The sequence below is a fragment of the Phocoena sinus genome, chromosome 21 (genome assembly GCF_008692025.1).
Source record: "Phocoena sinus isolate mPhoSin1 chromosome 21, mPhoSin1.pri, whole genome shotgun sequence".
NCBI classification, from domain to species: Eukaryota; Metazoa; Chordata; class Mammalia; order Artiodactyla; family Phocoenidae; genus Phocoena; species Phocoena sinus.
In genome coordinates this window covers 13,902,537-13,925,821 of record NC_045783.1, presented here as the reverse complement: position 1 = coordinate 13,925,821, position 23,285 = coordinate 13,902,537, and the positions used below count along the sequence as shown (strand labels likewise).

The 23,285-nt window shown below is 35.2% G+C and overlaps 1 protein-coding gene across 5 annotated transcripts; it reads right to left on the bottom strand.

Annotated features, from left to right (window-relative positions):
• Positions 1-9,284: 9,284 nt before the first annotated feature.
• On the bottom strand, positions 9,285-23,284 carry C21H4orf47 (chromosome 21 C4orf47 homolog). 5 transcript variants are annotated; one of them, XM_032618122.1, is made up of 9 exons: positions 23,216-23,242; positions 22,947-23,124; positions 20,841-21,028; positions 18,931-19,150; positions 16,987-17,124; positions 16,812-16,887; positions 15,037-15,216; positions 11,094-11,263; positions 9,285-9,529 (listed from the first exon to the last, which is right to left on the bottom strand). In XM_032618122.1, the coding sequence occupies exons 3-9, from the start codon at positions 20,938-20,940 to the stop codon at positions 9,481-9,483; spliced, it is 933 nt and encodes a 310-aa protein (XP_032474013.1). In that variant the 5' UTR covers positions 20,941-21,028; positions 22,947-23,124; positions 23,216-23,242; the 3' UTR covers positions 9,285-9,480. The 5 variants fall into 5 exon arrangements, with proteins under 5 accessions (XP_032474013.1, XP_032474015.1, XP_032474012.1 ...); XM_032618124.1 differs by lacking the exon at positions 22,947-23,124 and having other exon boundaries at positions 23,216-23,284; XM_032618121.1 differs by lacking the exon at positions 23,216-23,242 and having other exon boundaries at positions 22,947-23,202.
• Between the last annotated feature and the right edge of the window lies 1 nt (position 23,285).

The window sequence follows — 23,285 nt, the reverse complement described above, 5'->3', positions numbered from 1 at the left end:
CAGAAATACGTTTAAGATTCTTTTAGCCTATCGGGCATTAGCCAGAGGACAGTAATAAGAAGGTGAGTACAATTCAGTTTTGTAAGATTTGTATCCAATTTATTATATAGTGGAATTATTTAGAGATTTTGCTCTTTTGATAAAATTCATATTATTTTATTATACTACTTCTATACATTGTATATGACCAAAGCAACTTTGGCAGCAAACAGGGATTTTTTTTAATTATTATTTTTCTGCAATACACTTAGAAGTCCAACCTTCTAAAAAATTCTTCTTTTTTTCCAGGAATTCCAAGTAAACTGTATCAATTGCTTCCATCCAAACCATGTAAATAAATTTCTAAAATAGTGTTTCAAAATCCTTTGTCCAAGTACTTTTTTCAACAAAAAATTTTAAATTCACTTTTTACATGGGATTACAATTACCTTATAATTGATTAGACTAGTTTTTTTTAATTCCATATTGGAATTAGGTATATATTTTTATGTTGTCAAGAACTATAAACATTCTGAGACTTTATCCAACTTGTAAGCTAATATGTTAGCCTGACAGTTTCATGGGTTCTAGTGGAAGACATGAGACTACTGGGTCAGAGATAAAGGACAGTTTGTTGCTTACAACAATAGCAGGAGCCAGAGTAACAGCACTTTTGCACGGGTTCTCCAAGCCCCAGTTCCTATAGGCAACATGAAAAGGGTGACACAGTGGTTGCATTACAAGAGAAAACTCTAAGCTAAGGGAACCATTACTTTTCTGAGTGCAGTAAGCATGCCTGCCCTTTGCTCTAGATGGAAACATTACCTTTATTATACAGGACAGTTAGAATACCTGCCCTTGCTCCAGCAGAGACACTATCTCTAGCTTCCAAGACTGCTTGTTATACAAATAAACTTATTGAATTTTGTCAAATGCTTTTTCTGCACTTTATTGAGGTGATCCTGTGTTTTCCCCCTTTAATCTGTAAATATGGTGACTACATTGATTAATTTTGAAACATTACACCAACCATGAGTTGCTGATATAAACTTCATGTTTATCATGTATTATCCTTTTAACATACTTCTGGATTCAATTTGACAATATTTTGTTAAAGATTTCTGCTTCTATGTTCAGGATATTGGTATCTATATTATTTTCTTTTTATGTCTTTATCTGATTTTGGTGTCAGGAAAATCCTGGCCTCATAAAATATAAGGTCAGGTTTTCCAAGAGGAAAGTGTTCCCTCCTCCTCTATCTTCTGAAAGGATTAGTGTAGAATTGGTATTATTGATATTATTCCTTTCTAAATACATAATTCACCAGAGAGCCTGGAGTTTTCTAAATGGAAAGGTTTTACACTGCAAAAACAACCCCATTAATAGATATAGAACTATTCAGATTTTCTATTTCTTCTTGAATCAGGTTTGATCATTTGTTGTTCCAAAGAATTTTACATAAGTTCTCAAGTGTTTTGGCATAAAGTTGTTTATAATAATCCTTATTATCTTTTTAATGTCTAGAAGACCTGTGATGTCCCATCTTTCACTTCTGACATTGATAATTTGGGGTTCTTGTGATTCTTTGGGCATCTTGGATGTGGATTTATAATTTTCATCATACTTGGAAATTTTTAGCCATTATTTCTTTAAATCTTTTTCTCTCTGCTCCCTTCTCAGATGCAATAACACATATGTTAGACTGTTTGATATTGTCCTAGAGCTCACTGGTATTATTTTCATTTGCTTTTCAGTCTTTTTTCTGTTTCACTTTGGATACTTTCTATTACTATATCTTCAAATTCACTAGTTTTTTCTTTTGCCATGCCTAATTTTCTACTATTCCCACTTACTGAAGTTTTTCATTTCAGTTATCTTTTTTTTCATCTCTAGATTTTCCATTTGGTTCTTGTTTATAACTTTCTTTCCAATATGTTCATATTTTCCTTTAAATACATTAACATGGTTCAAGTAGCTATTTTAATGTCTTTATTTGCTAATTCCATCTTCTCTACTGTTTGGGGGTTTATTTCTATGGACTGATTTTTCTCCCAGTTATGGGTCATATTTTCTGGCTTCCTGGCATATCTAGTATGCCAAAAATCCATCTGGAAGATGGGTTTTTGTGAATTTTACATTGTTGGTTGTCCGAATGTTGTTGTTTTCTTTATAAATTGTTGGAATTGGTTGTGTTAGGCATTACATTACTTCTGCTTCAATTTGATGCTTTCGAGGCTTGTTTTTTAAACTTTTATTAGGGTGGGTGTAGAGTAGCCTCTCGTCTACTCTAGATCCTCTGGAACCACCACTGAATGCAGAGAGGTGAGAATGTCCCAGCCTTGAATGGTTCCTGGCCTTCTGTGAGCTGTGGGAACCATGACAGGTTCGTGTTGTTCTTTGTTCTGTCTCATGGAATTTAACCTTATGCATGCCTGTCTTAGATGTCAGCAGGGTTAAGGGGATTCCTATGCAGATTTCTGAACTCTTTTCCTGTGTAGATCTTTCCTCTCTAGAACTCAACCCCACAAATTCGAGCCACTTTAGATTCCTTGGGTTCCAATTTCTGTCTCAATTCAGCAAGGCTACTATACTTTGAGATTCCAAGTCCTCCATCCTCTCCAGTCCAAAAGTGCCTCCAGACAAAAAGCAATTACAGGGCTCACCTCAATTGTTTCCTTTTCCTCATGGATCACAATCCTGCACTGTCTGTGTCCAGTATCTAAAAAGAGTTGTTATGTATGTTTTGTACAGTTTTTAATTGCCTAAAGAAGAAGTATAAATCTGGTTCCTGATACTCTATCTTGGCTAGAAGCCATTTCTGGGTAGTGAAGTTTGGGAAGTTTGGAAAATCAAGTCCTATGAACAGACAGAACACAGTGTTAACTCTTCTAGGTAGCTGGCATATGTAGGTATGTTCTTCCACCAGGTCTCACCCAACTATAAAGAAGATGCCTGTAACTATGAGTATGTGTGTACAGGGCTATTGACCAGAATTATTCTTTTTGGAGTAATAATGCCAGAACAAGAACCTTACTCTTGTAGTCCCAATTCTCCTTAGGTAGCTCTTTAGAATGTTCAGAGGCAAGATGCTTAGTTTTTCATCTGGGGGTAAAATTCTGGGTTGCCTGAACTGGGAAAGCACTGAGGATGGGAAGGAGGTAGGAGGAAAAAAAGAAACTGACTGAAAAAGTCTTTCCTAAACACACTTTTAATTAAACATTTTTGACTCTATTCTTACTTTTTTTGTCTACAGAATTTTTTTGAAACCCCTTATTCTTTGATGACCCCCCTATGAGTCATTTTTCTGGACTCATTATTTTACTATTGTGTTATTAGGGTCAGAGGAGAGCCAGCAAATAAGTGTGTTCTGCCTGCCAGTTTTAATTGGAAGCCCCTAATACATTAGTGTTTTTGATTATAGTATAAATAGCTTTTTAGTATATTTTGGCTTAGAACAAACATCCTCTTTCAAATTTTCATGACATATTTTCATGTTTTGTCTTCAAAATAAAATTTTAAATTAGCTAGTCAAGTTTTAATGTTTTTATTCTGTAGGGATTTTTATTAAATTGCATTAAATTTATTGATATATTAAAGATAAACAGCAAGTTTACAATATTTAGTCTCCCTGGAACATGGTCTATTGCTCCGGCCTCCTTTTATATCTTCATTTTAATCCTAAGTTTCCATAGTTTTTTTCCTATTGTAAATAGAATAGTTTTCACATTTCCTAATGGACATATGGAAAAAACTGTCTTTTCTGCAGATCATTATATACATCTGTTTATTGTACAATTTTATTAGTTCAAATATCTTTCAACAGATTCTTTTTACATTGTAGGTAAATAACTATATATCACCTGCAAGCAATAATATTGTCTTTTTCTAACATTTATTTCCTCTTGGGATTTTTTCCTGTCTTCCTGCATTAATATATTTATATTAATATGTTTTCCAGGGCAGTGTTTGTCTTGTTTATGGCTCAAGCTTAATGTCTGTTATGATTGTGATAGACATCCTTTAGAAAGTAAGGAAGGTTCTTCCTAATTGTCACATCCTAACAGGTTTTAAGTGGAAAGAGTATTTAATTTTATCAAATGGCTTTTTAGCATCTATTAGGGGAACATGTATTTTTTTCATTTTAATATATTAAAGAACTTTATTATAATAATAGATTCACTCATGTCAAGCTATTTTAGCAGTCATAGAATAATAAATCATTTTATGTTCATTTAAAATGTGGATTCCATTGGCTTGTATTTGATTTAGGATTTTTTTAACGAGTCAGAAATATTATTTTCCTACTTGTTATCCTTGTCCAGTGATGCTATCCTCATAAAATAAATCAAAACTCTTTCATATTTTTCTATGATCAAAACAATTTAAATAACAAAAGATTTCTCTGTTTTGAAGATTTGATAGGATTTAGCTCCTTAAATCTAGACACAGTACCTTTTGGCTACTAAGTTTAACTATTATTTCCATTTTTTCTACCCTTATTGGTCCATTCGTGTTTTCAGTTCTTGTTGAATTACTTCTGGTAACATTTCATTTTCAAATGTATTTGACATGGAATTGTACATGTTTTAACTGCTGCTACATCTGTAGTTAAATCTATTTCTTACTCAGAGGATAGTCTGTATTCTCTCTCACCTCTCTTTTTTTTCTAGGTGGGCTTTTTAAAAAACCAATTTTAAGTTTCTCAGATCTACTTCTCAATTGGTTGCTTTTCTCTCTCTTTGAATTATCTGATTTTATTTTCAATCTTTTTCAAATATTAACATCAGTGTGTAAGCCTGTAAATTTTCCGTCTGATTAATTCTTTACCTTTGGTGTTTTTTTTTTTTAAACATCTTTATTGGAGTATAATTGCTTTACAATGGTGTGTTAGTTTTCTGCTTTATAACAAAGTGAATCAGTTATACATATATCCCCATATCTCTTCCCTCTTGCGTCTCCCTCCCTCCCACCCTCCCTATCCCACCCCTCTAGGTGGTCACAAAGCACTGAGCTGATCTCCCTATGCTATGCGGCTGCTTCCCACTAGCTATCTATTTTACGTTTGGTAGTGTATATATGTCAGTGCCACTCTCTCACTTTGTCCCAGCTTACCCTTCCCCCTCCCTGTATCCTCAAGTCCATTTAGTAGGTCTGTGTCTTTATTCCCGTCTTGCCCCTAGGTTCTTCATGACCTTTTTTTTTTTTTTTTTAGATTCCATATATATGTGTTAGCATACGGTATTTGTCTTTCTCTTTCTGACTTACTTCACTCTGTATGACAGACTCTAGGTCCATCCACCTCACTGCAAATAACTCAGTTTCGTTTCTTTTTATGGCTGAGTAATATTCCATTGTATATATGTGCCACATCTTCTTTATCCATTCATCTGTTGATGGACACTTAGGTTACTTCCATGTCCTGGCTATTGTAATTAGAACTGCAATGAACATTTTGGTACATGACACATTTTGAATTATGGTTTTCTCAGGGTATATGCCCAGTAGTGGGATTGCTGGGTCGTATGTAGTTCTATTTTTAGCTTTTTAAGGAACCTCCATACTGTTCTCCATAGTGGCTGTATCAGTTTACATTCCCACCAACAGTGCAAGAGGGTTCCCTTTTCTCCACACCCTCTCCAGCATTTATTGTTTGTAGATTTTTTGGTGATGGCCATTCTGACCAGTGTGAGATGATAGCTCATTGTAGTTTTGATTTGCATTTCTCTAATGATTAATGATGTTGAGCATTCTTTCATGTGTTTGTTGGCAATCTGTATATCTTCTTTGGAGAAATGTCTATTTAGGTCTTCTGTCCATTTTTGGATTGGGGTGTTTGAATTTTTGATATTGAGCTGCATGAGCTGCTTGTAAATTTTGGAGATGAATCCTCTGTCAGTTGCTTCATTTGCAAATATTTTCTCCCATCCTGAGTGTTGTCTTCTCATCTTGTTTATGTAGCTTTGGTTTTTTATTATGTATTGTTATCAGTTTTGAGTAATAATTGGGAAGTTAGCAAAACAATGAAAGGCATAGGGTATTCCAGGAAAGGAAAAGCATGTGAGCCATCATAATAGCTCAGAACAACATGTCACTTTCAAGGAATTGCAAATAATTCAAGGTGAAGGGGAAAGATGATTAAATATGGCCATGATAGTATTTATTCATTCAATCAACAAATATTTACTGAGTGCCTACAAAAAGTGTCAAGCGCTATGCTAGGTGCTAATAACCATAAACAAAATAGATACGGTTTTACAGTACTTATAATATCACAGAAGATGGCAGGCTAATAAATATTATAAATGTGAAGTTAGAAGGTGTTATTTGAATACTTAACAAGGGGACCTAACCTCATCTCAAAGATCAGGAAGGCCTTACTTAAGGAAGAAACATTTTTAGAAGAGATGTGAAAGTCTACAAATTGGAGTTAGTAAAGTAAGAAGATGATGGATGGTGGGAAAAATTCCAAGCTATAGAAAGTGCATAAATCCCTCCCAGGCAAGGGACAGCATGTTTGTCATCATAAAAAGTGAAATGAATCTACCCTAGGTAGAATGAAAAGAGCAAAGAAGAGTAACAAGAAATAAAGGAAAAGAAATGAGTCAAGTCTCAAAGAGCCTTTTAACCCTGATATAGATTTTGCCTTTATCTTAAGGATAATGGGAATCCACTAAAGAGTTTTTAACCTAGTGAAGTAGTGATTGGATAGTAAAGGGAGATGACTTCTGAATAATTTCAAGATTTGTTTTAAGTTACATGATATTTGGAAGAACAATTTACCGAGAGGGAATAATTAATGAGGAGCTAATGGGAATCCACTAAAGAGTTTTTAACTTAGTGAAGTAGTGATTGGATGGTAAAGGGAGATGATTTCTGAATAATTTCAAGATTTGTTTTAAGTTACATGATATTTGGAAGCACAATTTACCGAGAGGGAATAATTAATGAGGAGCTAATTTAAGAGGTAAAAATGATAGATTTCATTTTGGAAGCATTACATTTGAGCTCTCTAGGAGATCATTTTAAAAAGAGAAAAGATGTCTTGTAGGCAGTTATAAATAGAACTCTGATTCAGGATAATGTTGTAAGCTGGAGATATGGTTTAAAGCTTAATTAAATTGCTCCAATTTACCCAGCTAGTCATAGGTTGAGCCTGGCTTATTATTAATACACAGTCCACAATATTAACATACAAAAGGAGCAAGCAATCTCTGAAGAAGCAGGGTACGGTTTCCAAAAATACACTATGCTACTGCTTAACATTCCCTCCACTTCCTGTTGGAGCTTCTTATTGATCTCTCTCAAAGTTAAGCATTTCTTCCATGATTAGGTTAACATCCTTAATCTTTGTTTCAACTTTGAGCCTTAAATAGGTGTGGTTGGATGGTTCATAACAGAGGTTAACAACTACTAAGCAAGCATATTATTGCTTCCATTATTCTCTGATGGTGGATGCAGAAAACCACTCAAGTCATACAGGCATCCTAATGGGCAGTAGATAACTAGACGCCTGAGTTGTCAAGAGACAGGACACCAGTGTCCATTAATGTTAACTCTTCACGTCTGACTCTGGGGAAAAAGGTTGTTTCACAGGAAACCACCTAATGTTGTACTGTATTGTTATATTTTCAAAACTAAAAGGAGAGAGACACTAGTTGTAAGAAAACAATGGGCATCGTAAATAGTTTGTGCCCCTCAAATCAAATTTGTATGTGTGTGTTCCTCTATTTCTGATCATTTCAAAAATCTTAACTTTTCTATAGGCTTCACTATTCCTATTACTGGTTTCTCTATTTGACACAATATATTTATGTAAACTCTAGATAAGCTCTGTCAACTGTCACACTGCTTCTTACACCCTTCAGGAGGCATTCGATGAGTATTTGCATCTATGAATTAATTATATGAAGTGTGCATTGTTATGAGAGGCACATTAATAAATAGCTAACAAAAGGCAGAGGTGAAAATGAGCAATTATTTAGATTTTAATAAAATCTGAATATATAAACCTCTTCCTCAAAATAATGCATATACTTATAAGGCTTGTTTGGTAACATTTATCAATATGCAACTAAATGAGTTTTTATTCAGTTTTGTCCACCTGGCAAAACCTTTGCTATTCTGAAGACAAATGTATTCTCCATTGAGTCTCATTATACCCCTGACAATGTCTTCAAGATCTTCATTCCATACTGTCCTTTGGATAGGAAACAAAATTTTTAAATATTTTAGAAAACTTTTTAAGTCTTCTTTAAAAATCTTTTAAAAAATAGTTTCTTTTAGAAAAAAGTAAACAGTTATGAGGCATGGAAATAAAAATAGATTTTTGACAACATTAAAAATTCTCTGTACCATCTGCAATCCCTTTAAAAGCCAGATGTGGATCTGGATTGACATGGTTTCCCCCCACTAAAAAAAAAGTGGATCCAGAAGGAGACTACTGCCACCCCTATATATTATATATTCTGGTTTTCAGCTCTGACAGGTCTAGAATGGCAGAGAGACAAGTACTAAGAAAAAAACACGGATCAAGAATAATTCCCGCAATACATTATATTAATAGATATTGTAAATTTCTCTTTTTAAATACCACCGCCACCCCGTCCCAACTGAATGAGGACTATTGAGAGAGACCTCACTATGAATTACAGTAATGTATTTAAATCATATCTTTTAAGAACAGATATTTTTTAAGTGGTAGGATGAGTGAAGAGAAAGGAGAGGGTAAGACCTAGAGAGGCAGGTACGAGAGAGGCAGCTCTAAGCAGCTACCAAGGAGCGTGAGAGGACACCACAGACCAACTGCACCTATCTTTTGAAACCTGGCCATTTCTTGTAAGATACTGAACTTAAAGTACATCCCCACTCTCCCTTCCCCCTGCTCACCCTGAGGCTGCCATTGGCTGATCTGATGCTCTACATAGGCCACAAATAGAAGGCACGATACCACATAAATTGAGCTATCTGCCTCACTATATAATGTGTGCATATATGAATCTATGCGATATGACTGGATCAATACTTCTCTCTGATGTTAAGAATGCTTTAACGGGCTATGACACTAGGATAACTATCAACTCAACCTTCAAATACCTCCAAGAAGGAACAGCAAATTAAGAATTCACTGTGCACGTTCTACCCCTCCAGCCCCCATTTCCACCCCTACCCTCCAACCCTGCAATTTTTTAACGTTAGGAGCAAAATATTTCAAACGACAGACTACACTTCAAGATTTTATAACATTTCTAAACATTCCTAAACATCTCCTCAGAAACACAGATCTAAAACAGATCAGCAAGCACATGTTAAATTATTAACAAATACTATTTATTTATTATGTAATAGTACTAAAAGATGGAAGAGTATTAGAGTCACAGCCCTAAATTTCTTTTAAATGCTTGAGCTATTTGTTCCACAATATCTGATATTTTTTCAAATAATGAGCACTTGATAATGAATTTTTGGTAGTCAGGATCTATAAGGCTATTTGTCTTCCAGATGCTAATAGGACTGTACGGAAGCAGTCTTGTAGTTCTTCATATTTAGTGCCCTAAAATTGGAAAATAAATGCACATTTAATTTTATAGGTGCAGGTAATACATCTGTTTATTCTTGTAAAAACATTTTGCAATAAAAAATTATCAATCCGAAACCAAATTTTCTCACCAAATGAAAAGCTTCACTTTGTATGTCAGATATACTTTTAAAATGTAATTTAAGAGGGAATAACTGGTTTATGATACCAATTTTAAATGCTATTGCCCAAAGGTTTACTAGTTTTTAAATTAGGATAAAAGAAGCTAAAACTTGATTTAGGATAATATTTGTGATCATGTAAAAAAAAAAGAGGGATTGAATAAACTCAAAATTACTCAACAAAAGATAAACTTCTGATTTTCCAAAAGAACAATCAGTGACTTTTTTCTTTACTCTGCTCTAAACATATATGCTAGGGCATCTAGAGCTTTCTTGGATCTGTCCTCTGGAGAGCCAGAAAACCTGAAACCACCCTGCACAAAAAAAATTCCATCTATTTGAGGGTGAGTGTTGTGAGGAAAATTCCAATTTTACTGTCAGTTCTATTGTATAACTAAAGTTGGCCAGAGTACTGATAGGTAACTTGCCAAAGGATAAAGGTCCAAACACATGGAAAAAGGCTCCATACCTTTGTTTCCCAGACCGATCATCTACCAACTAGCCTGCAAAGAATATTATTCCTATAGGCAACAGTCAAATTACATAAATAATGAAGGGCAGGTCTTACTTTTGTGATATAATAATGATGTTGGTATTACAATCACTGTCCGCAAGTGATGAAGATGTACTACTGTTTTTACAAAAGGAAAGATGTGAATTTGATGTCCTTTACCTAATCCATTGTATGATTACACTGAAGTTAGAAATATGTAAGTTAGTTAAACTGGCGTTAAAAGTTTTCCAATGAATAGGTGGAAAGGTAATCAAATGAGTTCTTCAGTTATTTATGATCTTGCACACACACCAAAAGAATGATGGATTGTCCTATTCTAAATTACATTCTGAACTTCTAAGAACTTCTTTTCAGTGTTGAGAGTGCTCAAAATCTAGGTAAAATTGAAGTTCCATGATACATTAATAATATACATATACTTTCCTCAAAGCATTTTTAATTAATCGGAATATTTCCTGCTTTCATAGGTTATTTGAAAGTTAAGAACAGAATAAGTGTCATTAGGATTCCACACAATTACTGAGAGCCTGGGGCCCACATAGAGATAATAATTTAACAAGGGTCCAAAGACTGAGAAACAGACAATGTTAACATGTACTGCTAACTGAACTGTAGACATCTAAAGTCTCAAATGACTTGAAATAAGGTGCTATATAGATTTGCTTTAAAAATTATGAACAGAATAGTTTGGTACAGATAAATTAAGCTTTTTGAATTGGGAATTTCAGAAGATGGGAAAGAACTTCTACAGGGGAGGGCAGGTATAAGAAAGAAGCTGAGATTTCTAAAGTCACCCAAATTTGTCATTTTTTAAAGTATGTATAAATAAAAGATATTATTTTGAAGAAATCTAAAAGCTGAAAATAATTTGTCTTGGTTTATGGGCTAAATGTAACATTACTACCTTTTGACATTCAAAGTCATTATACTTTCAGTTGGTCTGCTTTTTGGTCCACCTGGTGGATGGAAAACCTTAGCACCTTTGCTGGAAATATGGCTTGTCAATTTAACCCCATAAGGGTCAGCAGAATGTGAAGGGTAAGAATCAAATGTTCCTGCCTTCATTCCACCAGCCTACAAATAAAAATGAGACAATTTAATGTGGTTTTGTAAAAATGCTTCTAACAAAATTAGATTTGAAGAAGTTCATACATATTTGTGTATTGTACATGGAGTTTGGTTTTACATTTAAAGAAAATTCTCTATACTGTTTAATTCAAATATCACCAAAGCGTCTCCCTACCACCAATTCTATGGGGTTAAGACACTGTAATTCCAAACGTTCTCTATTAAAATGCAAATATTTATAAGAAGGTAATATTCTAAACTGTTGCCAACAGTTAATATTTTAGTGAGAATTTATCAGATCAGGCTATCATCTACACTGGAGGTGAGCCCATTACTGAGGGAATGAGACCTAGGTCACATGTATTCTGATAGAGAAAGGAGTTAGGCCTCAGAACCAGAAGATGAGAGAAGAGGCCAAGGGTAAGGTTTGTCCAACAGGGAGCCTGGCACAACATGAGTTCACTAAATGTCAGTAAATGATGGGGAAGATACTAAAAATAAAACTTCTTTTTTGATAAAAATAAAGGAAGAGCACATAGAAAAAGAGAGAGGAAAATGTAATCCACAGTCAGTCCTCTGTATCCACAAGTTCTGCATCCTCAGATTCAACCAACCTCAGATCGAAAATATTTAAAGAAAAAGAACCCCAGAAAGTTCCAAGGAGAAAAACTTGAACTTGACATGTGCTTTACATAGCATTTACATTGTATTAGATATTATAAGTGATCTAAAGATGATTTAAAGTATACAGGAGGATGTGCAAAGGTTACATGCAAATACTATGCCATTTTATATAAGGGACCTGAGCATCCTCAAATTTTGGTATACTGAGAGTGGGGGGGGGTCCTGAAACCAATCTCCCATGGATACTGTACCACATACTATACTTTTCTTGTAATCTATTAAGAGAAGTCAATCAAAATATTTTTTGAGCTATACACAAAACAAAGAAACATTTGCTTTGACCTTTTAAACTGACTTACTAACAGGATTTTTATCATTATATTATATATGGTCACCAAGAAAACTCTATACAATCACAATAACCCATTTAATTAGGCATCCTTTCTCTTACAGTGTCTAAGTCAGATATAAATGAAAACTTGATTCGTTTGTAAGATATGGTTGTAATTTTTCAAGTTTTCCAGATAGAGACACATGGATTATTTTTAAGAGCAACAAATAATAAGGAATCTTAAGGAAATAAAATTAATTAATTAAATAATGTAAAAGCAAAACAGATGAATTGAAAATGTAAAAATATATATGGTATATAAACCAACCCACCAGATGATACTTAAAAAATAAATAGGTAAGTCTATATTATAATTAAGATTGAGAAATGGGTGGAAGAAACCTGTACATATATGGAATATCAAAAACTGTAAGATAGTATTTTTGTACACCTCTATGTTAATAAATTTGAAAATCTGAATGAAATGAATGATTTTCAAAGAAAATATTGTCAAAAGTGACTCAAAAAGAGAGAGACCACCTACGGAAAACAGATGGGCATCATGCAAGAAATTAAGCCCAGAACATTTCCTATGAGAATTCTTTCAAGCTTTCAAGGAACAGATATTTCTGGTGCTATTAAACTCTCACAGAACATAGAAAAAGAAGGAAATCTCCCGACTATTTTAATATGCTAGCATCAACTTATACCAAAATAGAACAAGGCATATAAAAATAAAAGTACAGACCAGTCACAACCCTTAAAATTACTGATGTGAAAATACTTAATATTAACAAATAAAACACAGTGTTACACTTAAAGATTAATACAACACAGTTAAGTGGGCATCATTCCAAGAAATCTATTACTGTTACTCATAACAAGTCAATGGAGAAAAAAAAGATGGTCTAAACAGATTATACCAAAACATTCAGTATAATTCTACATACATTCTTGATTTATTCTTATTTTTGCATCTATAAAAATGAACACCGGAGGAATTCCCATGATCCCCATTACATATCCAAATATTGGAATGAGCATGACATAAGAGATATAAATATTAGAAAGGAAGGACCAAAATTATTTGCAGATCTATAATCATATATCTAAAGATCCAGAGAAAATCAACAGAATACCCATTAGAAGATAAGAAACTTTAATGAAGTGGCCAGTTATTTTAAAAAATCAGATATTTTAATAAGAACAAATAATATAAGGGGATTGATGGGAGAAAAAAGCATTGACCAGGACCTTAAAATAAGTAGGAATAAATATAAGATAGATAAATCTACGTGAAGTAAAATATTAAAATCTACAAGACAAATAATGTTTTTGTGAGTAGCTTAATTCTAGATCAGAAGATTCAAAATATAAATATGCTAATACAAGCAAAACTCTAAAGATTTAATTTTAGAGCAAAATACCAAAGGTCTTATTTTCCCCAGCACTTTACAAAATAATTCCAAAGTTCTAAATAATAAATATTGGAAAACAGCCATACAACTTTTTTAAAGAGTAAGAAGAGACTAGACCCACCCAATATTAAAATGCAAAAATAATTAAAAGTAGTTTGGTACTGGTAGAAATAAACATCAATCAAATTGCATGAAAACTCAGAAAAAAAACCCTAAAAACTGGGAATTTTTGTTTGATAAGGGTGGCATTTCAAAGCAGAGGTGCTAATTATCCTATCGGTGAGATCAGGAACAACTGAATTTTTTCAAAATCAGTTTTACGTAAATCTAATTTAAGTATAATAAACTGCACCCATTTTAAGTTTACAATTCTATGAGCTTTGACAGATGTATACACGCTTGAAACCACAACGACAGTCAAGGCACAGAACGTGTCCTCCCCACAAAGCTTCCTTCTGCCCTTAAAACTGAATTTTGAAAAAGGTAAAAGCTGGATCCTTACCTTGCTCTTTACATCAAAATACATTTCAGTAAAAGAAATCAGGAATGCATATTTTTCTAATACTGCTGGGAAGGAAAGTCATTCTGAGAATGACATAAACTCAGCACAAAGGACTGATAAATTTGACTACATCAAATTACTAAATTTCTGAATAGCACAAAATACTATAACCAAAGTCAAAGATTCACCAGACTAGAAAAATTATTTTCAACACAAATGATAAAACAATATCCTTAATATATGAAAAGATCTTACAAATCAGTATCAAAAAGACAAATATCCTAACAGAACATTCGCAAGGAAAATTAACAAGCAATTCACAGAAGGTAAACAAAAGCATAAACTAAGGTTTACTGTTAGAAGCATTTTCATTTCTATTCACACTTGTAAACCTCAGCAGAAGGGAGACAGTTCATTTTAATCACCACTTCAAAAACTAAAGATGATCTGACTTTTTATGCTTTTGAGAAAAACTATGCCTAAATCTAGAGAGGCACTTAGAAAATTCATTGTAAAGTAAAATACTTTTGAAATGGTTAATAATTATTTCGTTATAAGAGCTTCATTATTTCCTATGCTACGGATCACAGACTCCGGACGCACAGGCTCAGCGGCCATGGCTCACGGACCCAACCGCTCCGTGGCATGTGGGATCCTCCCGGACCGGGGTACGAACCCATGTCCCCTGCATCAGCAGGCAGACTCTCAACCACTGCGCCACCCGGGAAGCCCTATGCTATCCAGTTTTATGACTTTTCATAATTTCATAAAAATGAGTTTCATGATTCATGGCATGATTATAAACAAGTTTATTATTTACATGGGTAATAAAACAATATGACAGCAAGAGGCAACATTTCTTTATAATGCTTAATATTTTTTCATTCTAAAATTTTTAACTTACCTTTTTACCAGGAGAAGAGGGCTTAAAAGGGTTTGCAAGTGCTTCTTTCTTCTCTGCTTTTTTAATTGGTGGTAAAGGTTTCTCAAACAAATAAGGATTGGTATCAAAATATTCCCTTGGGTAAAGATTTAATTTGAAAGGTGTCCCTTTAAGTAAACGATGGTGTTCTTCATTCTCTTTCTGTAAATTAAAGAGTTTGAAATTATATAGCAAAAATTACTCAAACTGGAAGTAATGTAGAGTTAATATACCTTTAAATTTTAATATAAGCATGTAGATTTTTTAATATATACTGCTGGGTTCACTTTTTTGAAACATTCCTTTGTTATGTTCTATTTTTATGATACAAAAGATATGCTTACTTGTGAACAAGCACAGCTATGATTGTTCATTTTGGATATAAATTTATTTGATGCATAGAGATTTATTTATCACTTGAACAAATCTGTATCAACTATCTGGGTGATATAAGGCAGTAAAAAACAGTCAGTCTCTAGTTCAAACCCTAACTCCTTCCTGCTTTTTAGCATTTCTCAGGGACACTGGGAAAATTACTTACTTTTTTAGTGTCACATTTTCTTTAAGTGTAAATAATGATGATACTATTCCCCCCACTCTTAATGCTGTTCTAAAGATTAAATGAGATTATGTGTTCAAAGTACCTGGCATATGATAAGCCTTCAAAAGAATGTCAGCTTTTACTTCTAAGAATAAGGAATACTTACTTTCTACATTACAACATTTTTATATTACAATATTATTTTAGGAAATCCAGGGACATAAAATTTCTGACTTATAAATAATAAGTTCTAAAAGTAAAAACTCTAAAGAGAGAAAAGTATCCACAAATGTGAATATGCTTCACTGTAAGTCAAATACTGTATAAAGTGAGTGTAAGAGGCTTATGCCAGTACATCTCAGTTTTTATTTCTGCCATGTAATAAAGTGAGTCGTTTTCTCCCGTCCTTTCACTTTCTCTTCTGTAGGTTTTCATTCTCTACTCTCCACTTCCTCCCTTCTCCCCATCACTCCTCCATCCCATTCATTCACCATAATGGCCTGATCAGCCCAAAAGTACTACCACTACTTTTTTTTTTTAATAATATCTCCATTGTAAGGATATTTTTTTAATTAATTAATTAATTTTTTGGCTGTGCTGGGTCTTCGTTTCTGTGCGAGGGCTTTCTCTAGTTGTGGCAAGCGGGGGCCACTCTTCAACGCGGTGCGCAGGCCTCTCACCATCGCGGCCTCTCTTGTTGCAGAGCACAGGTTCCAGACGCGCAGGCTCAGTAGTTGTGGCTCACAGGCCTAGTTGCTCCGTGGCATGTGGGATCCTCCCAGACCAGGGCTCGAACCCATGTCCCCTGCATTAGCAGGCAGATTCTCAACCACTGCGCCACCAGGGAAGCCCACTACCACTACTTTTTTAGGCACAATATATTAGGGTGTGGTGGGAACACGGCTAAGGACCAGGATACTTTTAGGACTCTTCTAACCAAAATAGAGCATAGTTGATCAGGCCAACTTAACAGAAGTCTCACAGCTGGTTTGGAGAGACACAGGATAGACGTGGTAAACTATAGCAGGGGTTAAAGCTCATTCTGGGAATCTAATATCAGAAAGGTAAAATTATCACAATTCATAAACATCAATCTGCCATTGCCCAAGTAATACAAATAGATAAAACAAAACAAACCCTAACTAGATCACAAGTGAATTCTCTAAGTCAACTAAATAAGAGAAAGGTTGGAAAAAGTTAAAATAGATTCTTTTACCTTGTCATTTAGTTTTGCTGCATCATAGAAATCAGCAGAGTGTGAAAACTGTTTACCTATGGTAACATTTGCATAGCTAAAGAAGGAAAACAATAATGATGATGACTTCAGGGTTCAGAAATTAAATTTTTTTTAATTCAAAACAAATGATACAGAAGTATTAAAAATATCTTACCCATATCCAGTTCCTTTCTTTCCTGGGTTTGTGTACAAATTCTTTCCAGGTGGCTCATATTTTTCTTTGGGTTTTGATTGTGCACTGAAAAATGGGACTGGTCTACCTATCGTTCCATAGTAACTTCCTAATCCACATCTTAAATACAGTTTAACCACAAGAACAAAAAGGAGCAAGTTAAAATAGCAAATTTTGTGTTATACATATTTTACCATAATTTATAAAATATTATTAAAAGGGGAGCAAAATATATGCAATGGAGCTGACTTGCCTAACTTTGGTAAGAAAAAAATTTTTTTTCTTATTCTGTAATCTAATTTGCCCTATTTTTCCAAGTCACAGATTTTGAGATAATATTTTTAATCTTTATGCCTATTTTAAATGCTCTATATAAACAAAACTTAATAATCTCTAGGAAGTTAGAAGAGTTTACATTAATTCAGTTAACTATAACAACAAACAGAATCTTTGTTTTTTTAAAATTATTTATTTTTTATTTAAGTATAGTTGATTTACAACATTATATTAGTTCCAGATGGTGGGAGAGGCTAAAAAATACAAAACAGTTATTTAAAGGATAAAATACATATATTACATGAAAAAGAAATGAAGTAGTGACCCAAAAAAATGCACGTCTGAATTTATATCTAAGAAGAAAACAAAGAAACCCAAGAAAAAGTAGTAATAATAAAAATAAATAGGGGATTCCCTCCTGGCGCAGTGGTTAAGAATCCTCCTGCCAGTGCAGGGGACACAGGTTCAAGCCCTGGTCCAGAAAGATCCCACATGACGTGGAGCAACTAAGCCTGTGCACCACAACTACTGAGCCTGCGCTCTAGAGCCCACGAGCCACAACTACTGAAGCCCACGTGCCACAACTACTGAAGCTCACGTGCCACAACTACTGAGCCCACGTGCCACAACTACTGAAGCCCACGCGCCTAAAGCACGCGCTCCACAATGAGAAGCCACCACAATGAGAAGCCCGCGCACCACAGTGAAGAGTAGCCCCCACTCACCACAACTAGAGAAAGCCTGTGCGCAGCAACAAAGACCTAACACAGCCAAAAATAAATAAATAAAATAAATTTAAAAATAAATAATTCAAACCTCTCAAAAGTGTGAAAAGGTAGAAAAAGATAAACTATAATAACAGAAGACATTCTCCACTCTTAATAAAAACTTAATAATTTAACTTTGAAGACCGCAGCTTTACTAATCTCTAAACCATAAATAAGCCCCAAATTATTTTTCAACCAATCCTTGTCTGTCATAAACTCTAGATTGAGAGTCAACGTTATTGAGTGTGAATTAACATCATATTATAAAGCTCAGCTATATTATATGATATCACATAGACCACATGATCTTAAGTATTTAAAGGTTAAAGGAAAAAAGAACCTCACATTGACAATTTTCACAACTTAAATATTGTTAAACCCCATACATGTATCTTCATGCATGATTTTTAAATAACGTATCTTTGATAAATTATCCTCTTTATCCAAAAAAGATTTCTCCTAATTTCACATTTTGTATTTACACTTTTCTTAAAGTTTTAAAAAGCAGATAAAATAGTCAAGGGCACAGATATGACGACCCAAGGCAATTTTCTTCCTAAATCTGACTACTGCAAGGTTTTCAACTAAACTTATTTTCATTATTTAATTGACTTCATTAGTATAAACTGATAGAGAATAGTGACAGAGATAACCAAAAATTTAATGTGATAATGAGAATCTACTTAATCAAAATTACCTGTCAACCTAAATCATCCAATATAATTGTCTTCATCTAAGACAAACTTAACCTAAGAATCACATTTTAAAAAATGAATCATACATAAGTAAGTCCTACGGAAAAACCAAAACTTAATTTAGGATGGAGGAGAGAGAGATACGCAGGAGATATATCAATATTTAAAACTTTTTCCCAAATACTTACGGCTTCTTATCTCCATTACTAGGAAGGAACGCTTTGCCTAGATTTTTTTTGGCTTCTTCCATCATATGCCGTCTCCTCACTTGATTCAGGTTTACGTAGCCTTCACCTTCAAAAATCCTTACAAAATGGGGATCAAAATAACCTGCCTGGAGACTTGACATCTCTTTGGATCCCCCAGGGAGCATCTGTCTATTTTTGCTTGCAGCTTCATTAAATGGTCCTTTAAAAATAAATTAGGAATATCACAATTTTGAGCTCACTAGTAATTAAAGGACATGAAAAATGACTTTGAAAAGTTTCAAAATGTGATTTGGACCAGTGAGTTTTGAGCTCTTAAACACTATTTCAAAACATTTACTGAAAGGTCTGTGTCAAATAAGAACTATAAGAACTAAGAGGCTTCCATTAAAACATTTTAATAATTAGATTGAGGTCCTGTTAAACTCTGAATCTGAGAGCTGGAAGAGACCTTACAGGTCACTGAATCCAATGCTTCCCCATCTATATACTACGGAACACTGTGTAAGAATATGCTAGGAAACTATTTGTGTCAGATGTCAATAAGCGTTGTGTGTGTGTGTGTGTGTGTGTGTGTGTGTGTGTGTGTGTGTGTGTGTGTCAGTGTGTATTTTTAGGTTGGAGGGGAAGGGTATTTCATACTCAAACTGAAACAATTTCCCTCCTGGGTATATACTCTAGACACATGAGTGCCTATATCCACTAAAAGACGTAAACAAGAATGTTCACAGCAGCTTTATTCATAACAATCAAAAACCACAAACTGGGCTTCCCTGGTGGCGCAGTGGTTGAGAGTCCGCCTGCCGATGCAGGGGACACGGGTTCGTGCCCCGGCCTGGGAGGATCCCACATGCCGCGGAGCGGCTGGGCCCGTGAGCCATGGCTGCTGGGCCTGCGCGTCCGGAGCCTGTGCCCCGCGACGGGAGAGGCCACAACAGTGAGAGGCCTGCGTACCGCAAAAAAAACAAAAAAACCCACAAACAACTCAAATGTCCATCAACAGGGGAACAGATAAATAAATTGTGGTATACAGTGAAGTACTAGTAGCCCAATAATTTTTAAAAGGCTGATTTTATGAATATTTAAAACTTCTTTTGTAATTTGCATCTAGGAGAACTCAACTTGTAAAGTCCTTCCATAATGTGAAAGAATTTTTTGAAGTGCAAATAACCCTTAATTCAATTGGTTATCTAAATGTGAAGTTGTATCACTGATTTTTCTTTAACTTAGGTTTTTGAAATGATAATGTATTCACATGGTTCCAAATTCAATAGTATAAATATTTTTACAATAAATTTTCCTTCCACATTCCGTCACCCACTTCCTTTCCCACAGGCACCCATGATAGTAATTTTGTTTTCCAGAGAATGTTTAGGCATGTTCCAGTAAATATTTTCATATTTATCCTTTTCCGTTTTCAATGTTTAGCATACCACATACATTATTAAATAAAAAGGCAAGGTACAGAATAGTGTATCTTGGAGATGTTTCATATCAGTGTATTCTTTCTTATTGTTTTATTTATGACTCTTCTAAAAATCCCTCAGCTATTCATTTAGCATTTCATTTTTCAAGAAAGTGATCATGGATGGCCTTTTCAGATGCAAATGTTAATGCTGTCTACATAGCAGAGTGTCCCATCTAAGGGAACAAAAAAAGCTAAAAACAAAATATTCTGGGAGAAAACTGCCATGTACCTTGGAAAGAAATAAAATTACCTATGAGGAGAATATATGAAGGTAGGGTAGCCCAATAAAATGAGCTTCCTGCTCTTATAAAATTAAGACCATAACATATAGACCATTAAAAAATATCATTTAACAAACGTTAAAGCCAAAATTTTATACAGAAAACATCACTCTTAGGCTGTAAAGGAAACCGAATACACTTACGATTAAATTGTGACACATATTTATCACCAACAGTAACATATTCCATCTCACTGAAGAGCCCAATCCTCTCCATGTCTGTTTTCCCTCCTTCCACAGGCATGGTTGCTTCTTGTGGTGGTGTGCTCTATACAGGTAACTTCAATGGGTCGCTGAGGGCTACTTCTTCTATAGCAAAATCCTACTCTACACTGAAAAATACAGGGGAAAAGTTTAGGGAAAAGGTGATTACTAAATTTCAGTCCAAATTACTTGCAGTCTCAAAACAACAGTCTCAAACCATGTGGGGAAAGAATCTACTTTGTGGGGCTGAGGGGGAATAATGGGGATTCAAAATTATCACCACAAACCCTCCCCTTGACTGTCCAGGTGAAGTATCCACAAATTACAAAGAAATGTGTATCTGTTGCACTGCCATTCACCTGTCGTAGATAATAAAACTATTACTGTGGTATAAATACTGTGTAACAACATCCTTCTTTTGAGAAGTTCAAAGATCTTAATTAAGGCAGTCATTTTCAGTTTAAATCATTTTATGTAAACATACTGCATTGTCCCTTGTATTAAAAATTATAACTTACTTTTTCAGAATGCACCACACACATAGGTATTACCCTATAGTTCTTGAATTCTTTCAAGTTTAAATGTATATAAGAAATGTGCCACCTGGTGAAATTAGTTCACAAAGGGGTTGGGAAGAGAGGACAACTGTCTAAGCAAGATAAAAACAAAGAACAGCAAAACAAAAATCCACAATGAATTCAGATACTACAACTATACGTTTTCTTTTGAAATATCACTCTAAATATGCAACTACTTATTTGGATTTTTTTTTAATTAGACATATTCTAAAAAGTAGGACCAAAGAGCTAAGAATACTGGCTTCCATTTCACTGTAATATTTTTGAAGCACCAACTAGATCTAGGCACTGGACGTACATTAGTGAACAAAACAAACATTGGCTTATGCTTCCCAGCTTTTAATCCAAGGTAAGGAACTTTTGCCTTGAATTTAGAGCAAGCTGTTTCAGTGACACTAAACAGGATTGCCTATTTGAAACTGTGGCTCATCCTTCCCTCCCCCACATCCCACCTCTTCCTCTGATCAGGTATGCTTTAAAACTAAAAGTCAGTTAGCTGGAGTGTGCTGATTCGATTTGTTTCATATTTCAAAGCTCCATCTTCACTGCCCAACCTCAAAGGCTTCTTGTGCTGCTACAGGGGACTCAAATCCTTTAAATGGCTCACACGGCCACTATCACCCTCATTTGTCACCAGTGGAAGCCCCCCTCCCTGGCACCCAGGCTCTAATTGTCTTCTTTCAGTTCTCAAGTCCAGCTCTCTCCAACCACAGGACCCTAACACATGCTGTTTCACTTTAGGCAGGTATTTCACTGCCCTGACCCCTTTTGTTGCCCAATTAATACCGATCCTTCTGACTGTTTAGCTCATTTCTCACTTCTAACATAGCGCCATGCATTTCTCTTTCCAAGCCCTCATCATGGTTATCTAGTGGGCTATTTTACATTCACCGTGTAGGGATCCTTTAATTAACAGCTGTTTTCCCCCACTAAACTGGGGACTCCGGGAAGGCAGGAACCGTGGTGTGAGTCTGGTACTTCATTACCAGTGTTCGGCACACGACAAAGTGAGCCACAGAGGGAAGAAAGGAAAAGGAACGAAAAGGAGGGGGAGATAAGAAAAGGAGGGGGAGACAAGGAAAGGAGTTATTGCCTTGAATTTTTCCACTACTTAACTCTTCTTGAGCAGCATTTACAGAACCACTCATTCATTTATTTAACGTTTTGCAAACCCCTCCTCTGAGTAGGGTTCGCTGGTAGAAGTTAGGAAAACTGAGATTTTAAAAGGCATAGGTCCTGCCCGTAGGGAGCTTACACTCTAGTAAACAAGACATAATTAAATATAACACAGTGGAACAATGCAAGTTCCCTTCGAAAGGTAGGGATAAAGAGCCGGGGGTGGGGGTGGGGGGTGGGGAGGAGGATGGGGTGTGAAGGAGGGACAGAAAACTGGCTGAGGTGATGAGGAAAATGATGTCCCATTAGGGAAACGGAGGTTCAGAGTATGTAGGTATCTAAAGGACAACACCTGACGCCTGCGAGGACCAAGTCACCTCTGAGAAGGGCACGAGCCAGCCCCGCAAGAGCGCTTCCCGCCCTGCACGTCGCTACTAGGCTGCTCCGCACGCTCCGCACGCTCCGCTCGCCGCAAGGTTTATTGTGGCGCGTTACCCCGGCTACGGAAGAATCCATTCCAAGAACTAACCCTACGGAAGGATACGTGGAGGGTTCGAATCCGCATCAAGAAAGACGTAAGAGTGTCTGCGGGAAACGAATGACGCAGTCAACAGAATTTACCGAAAAGGAGACTTCTGCTTCCCGCCCTATTATCCATCCGCGAGATGTGGCGTGGTGGTACGCCCCGTGA

Bases quoted from the DNA above. Each gene is read 5' to 3' on its own strand.
- C21H4orf47 (XM_032618124.1), bottom strand. From the start codon at position 20,940: ATGCCTGTGGAAGGAGGGAAAACAGACATGGAGAGGATTGGGCTCTTC. The intron at 19,151-20,840 runs GTAAGTGTATTC...TTATTTTTAAAG, and splicing joins ATATGTGTCACAATTTAATC to GACCATTTAATGAAGCTGCA. The intron at 11,264-15,036 runs GTAAGTTAAAAA...TTTTATTTGTAG, and splicing joins CCTCTTCTCCTGGTAAAAAG to GCTGGTGGAATGAAGGCAGG.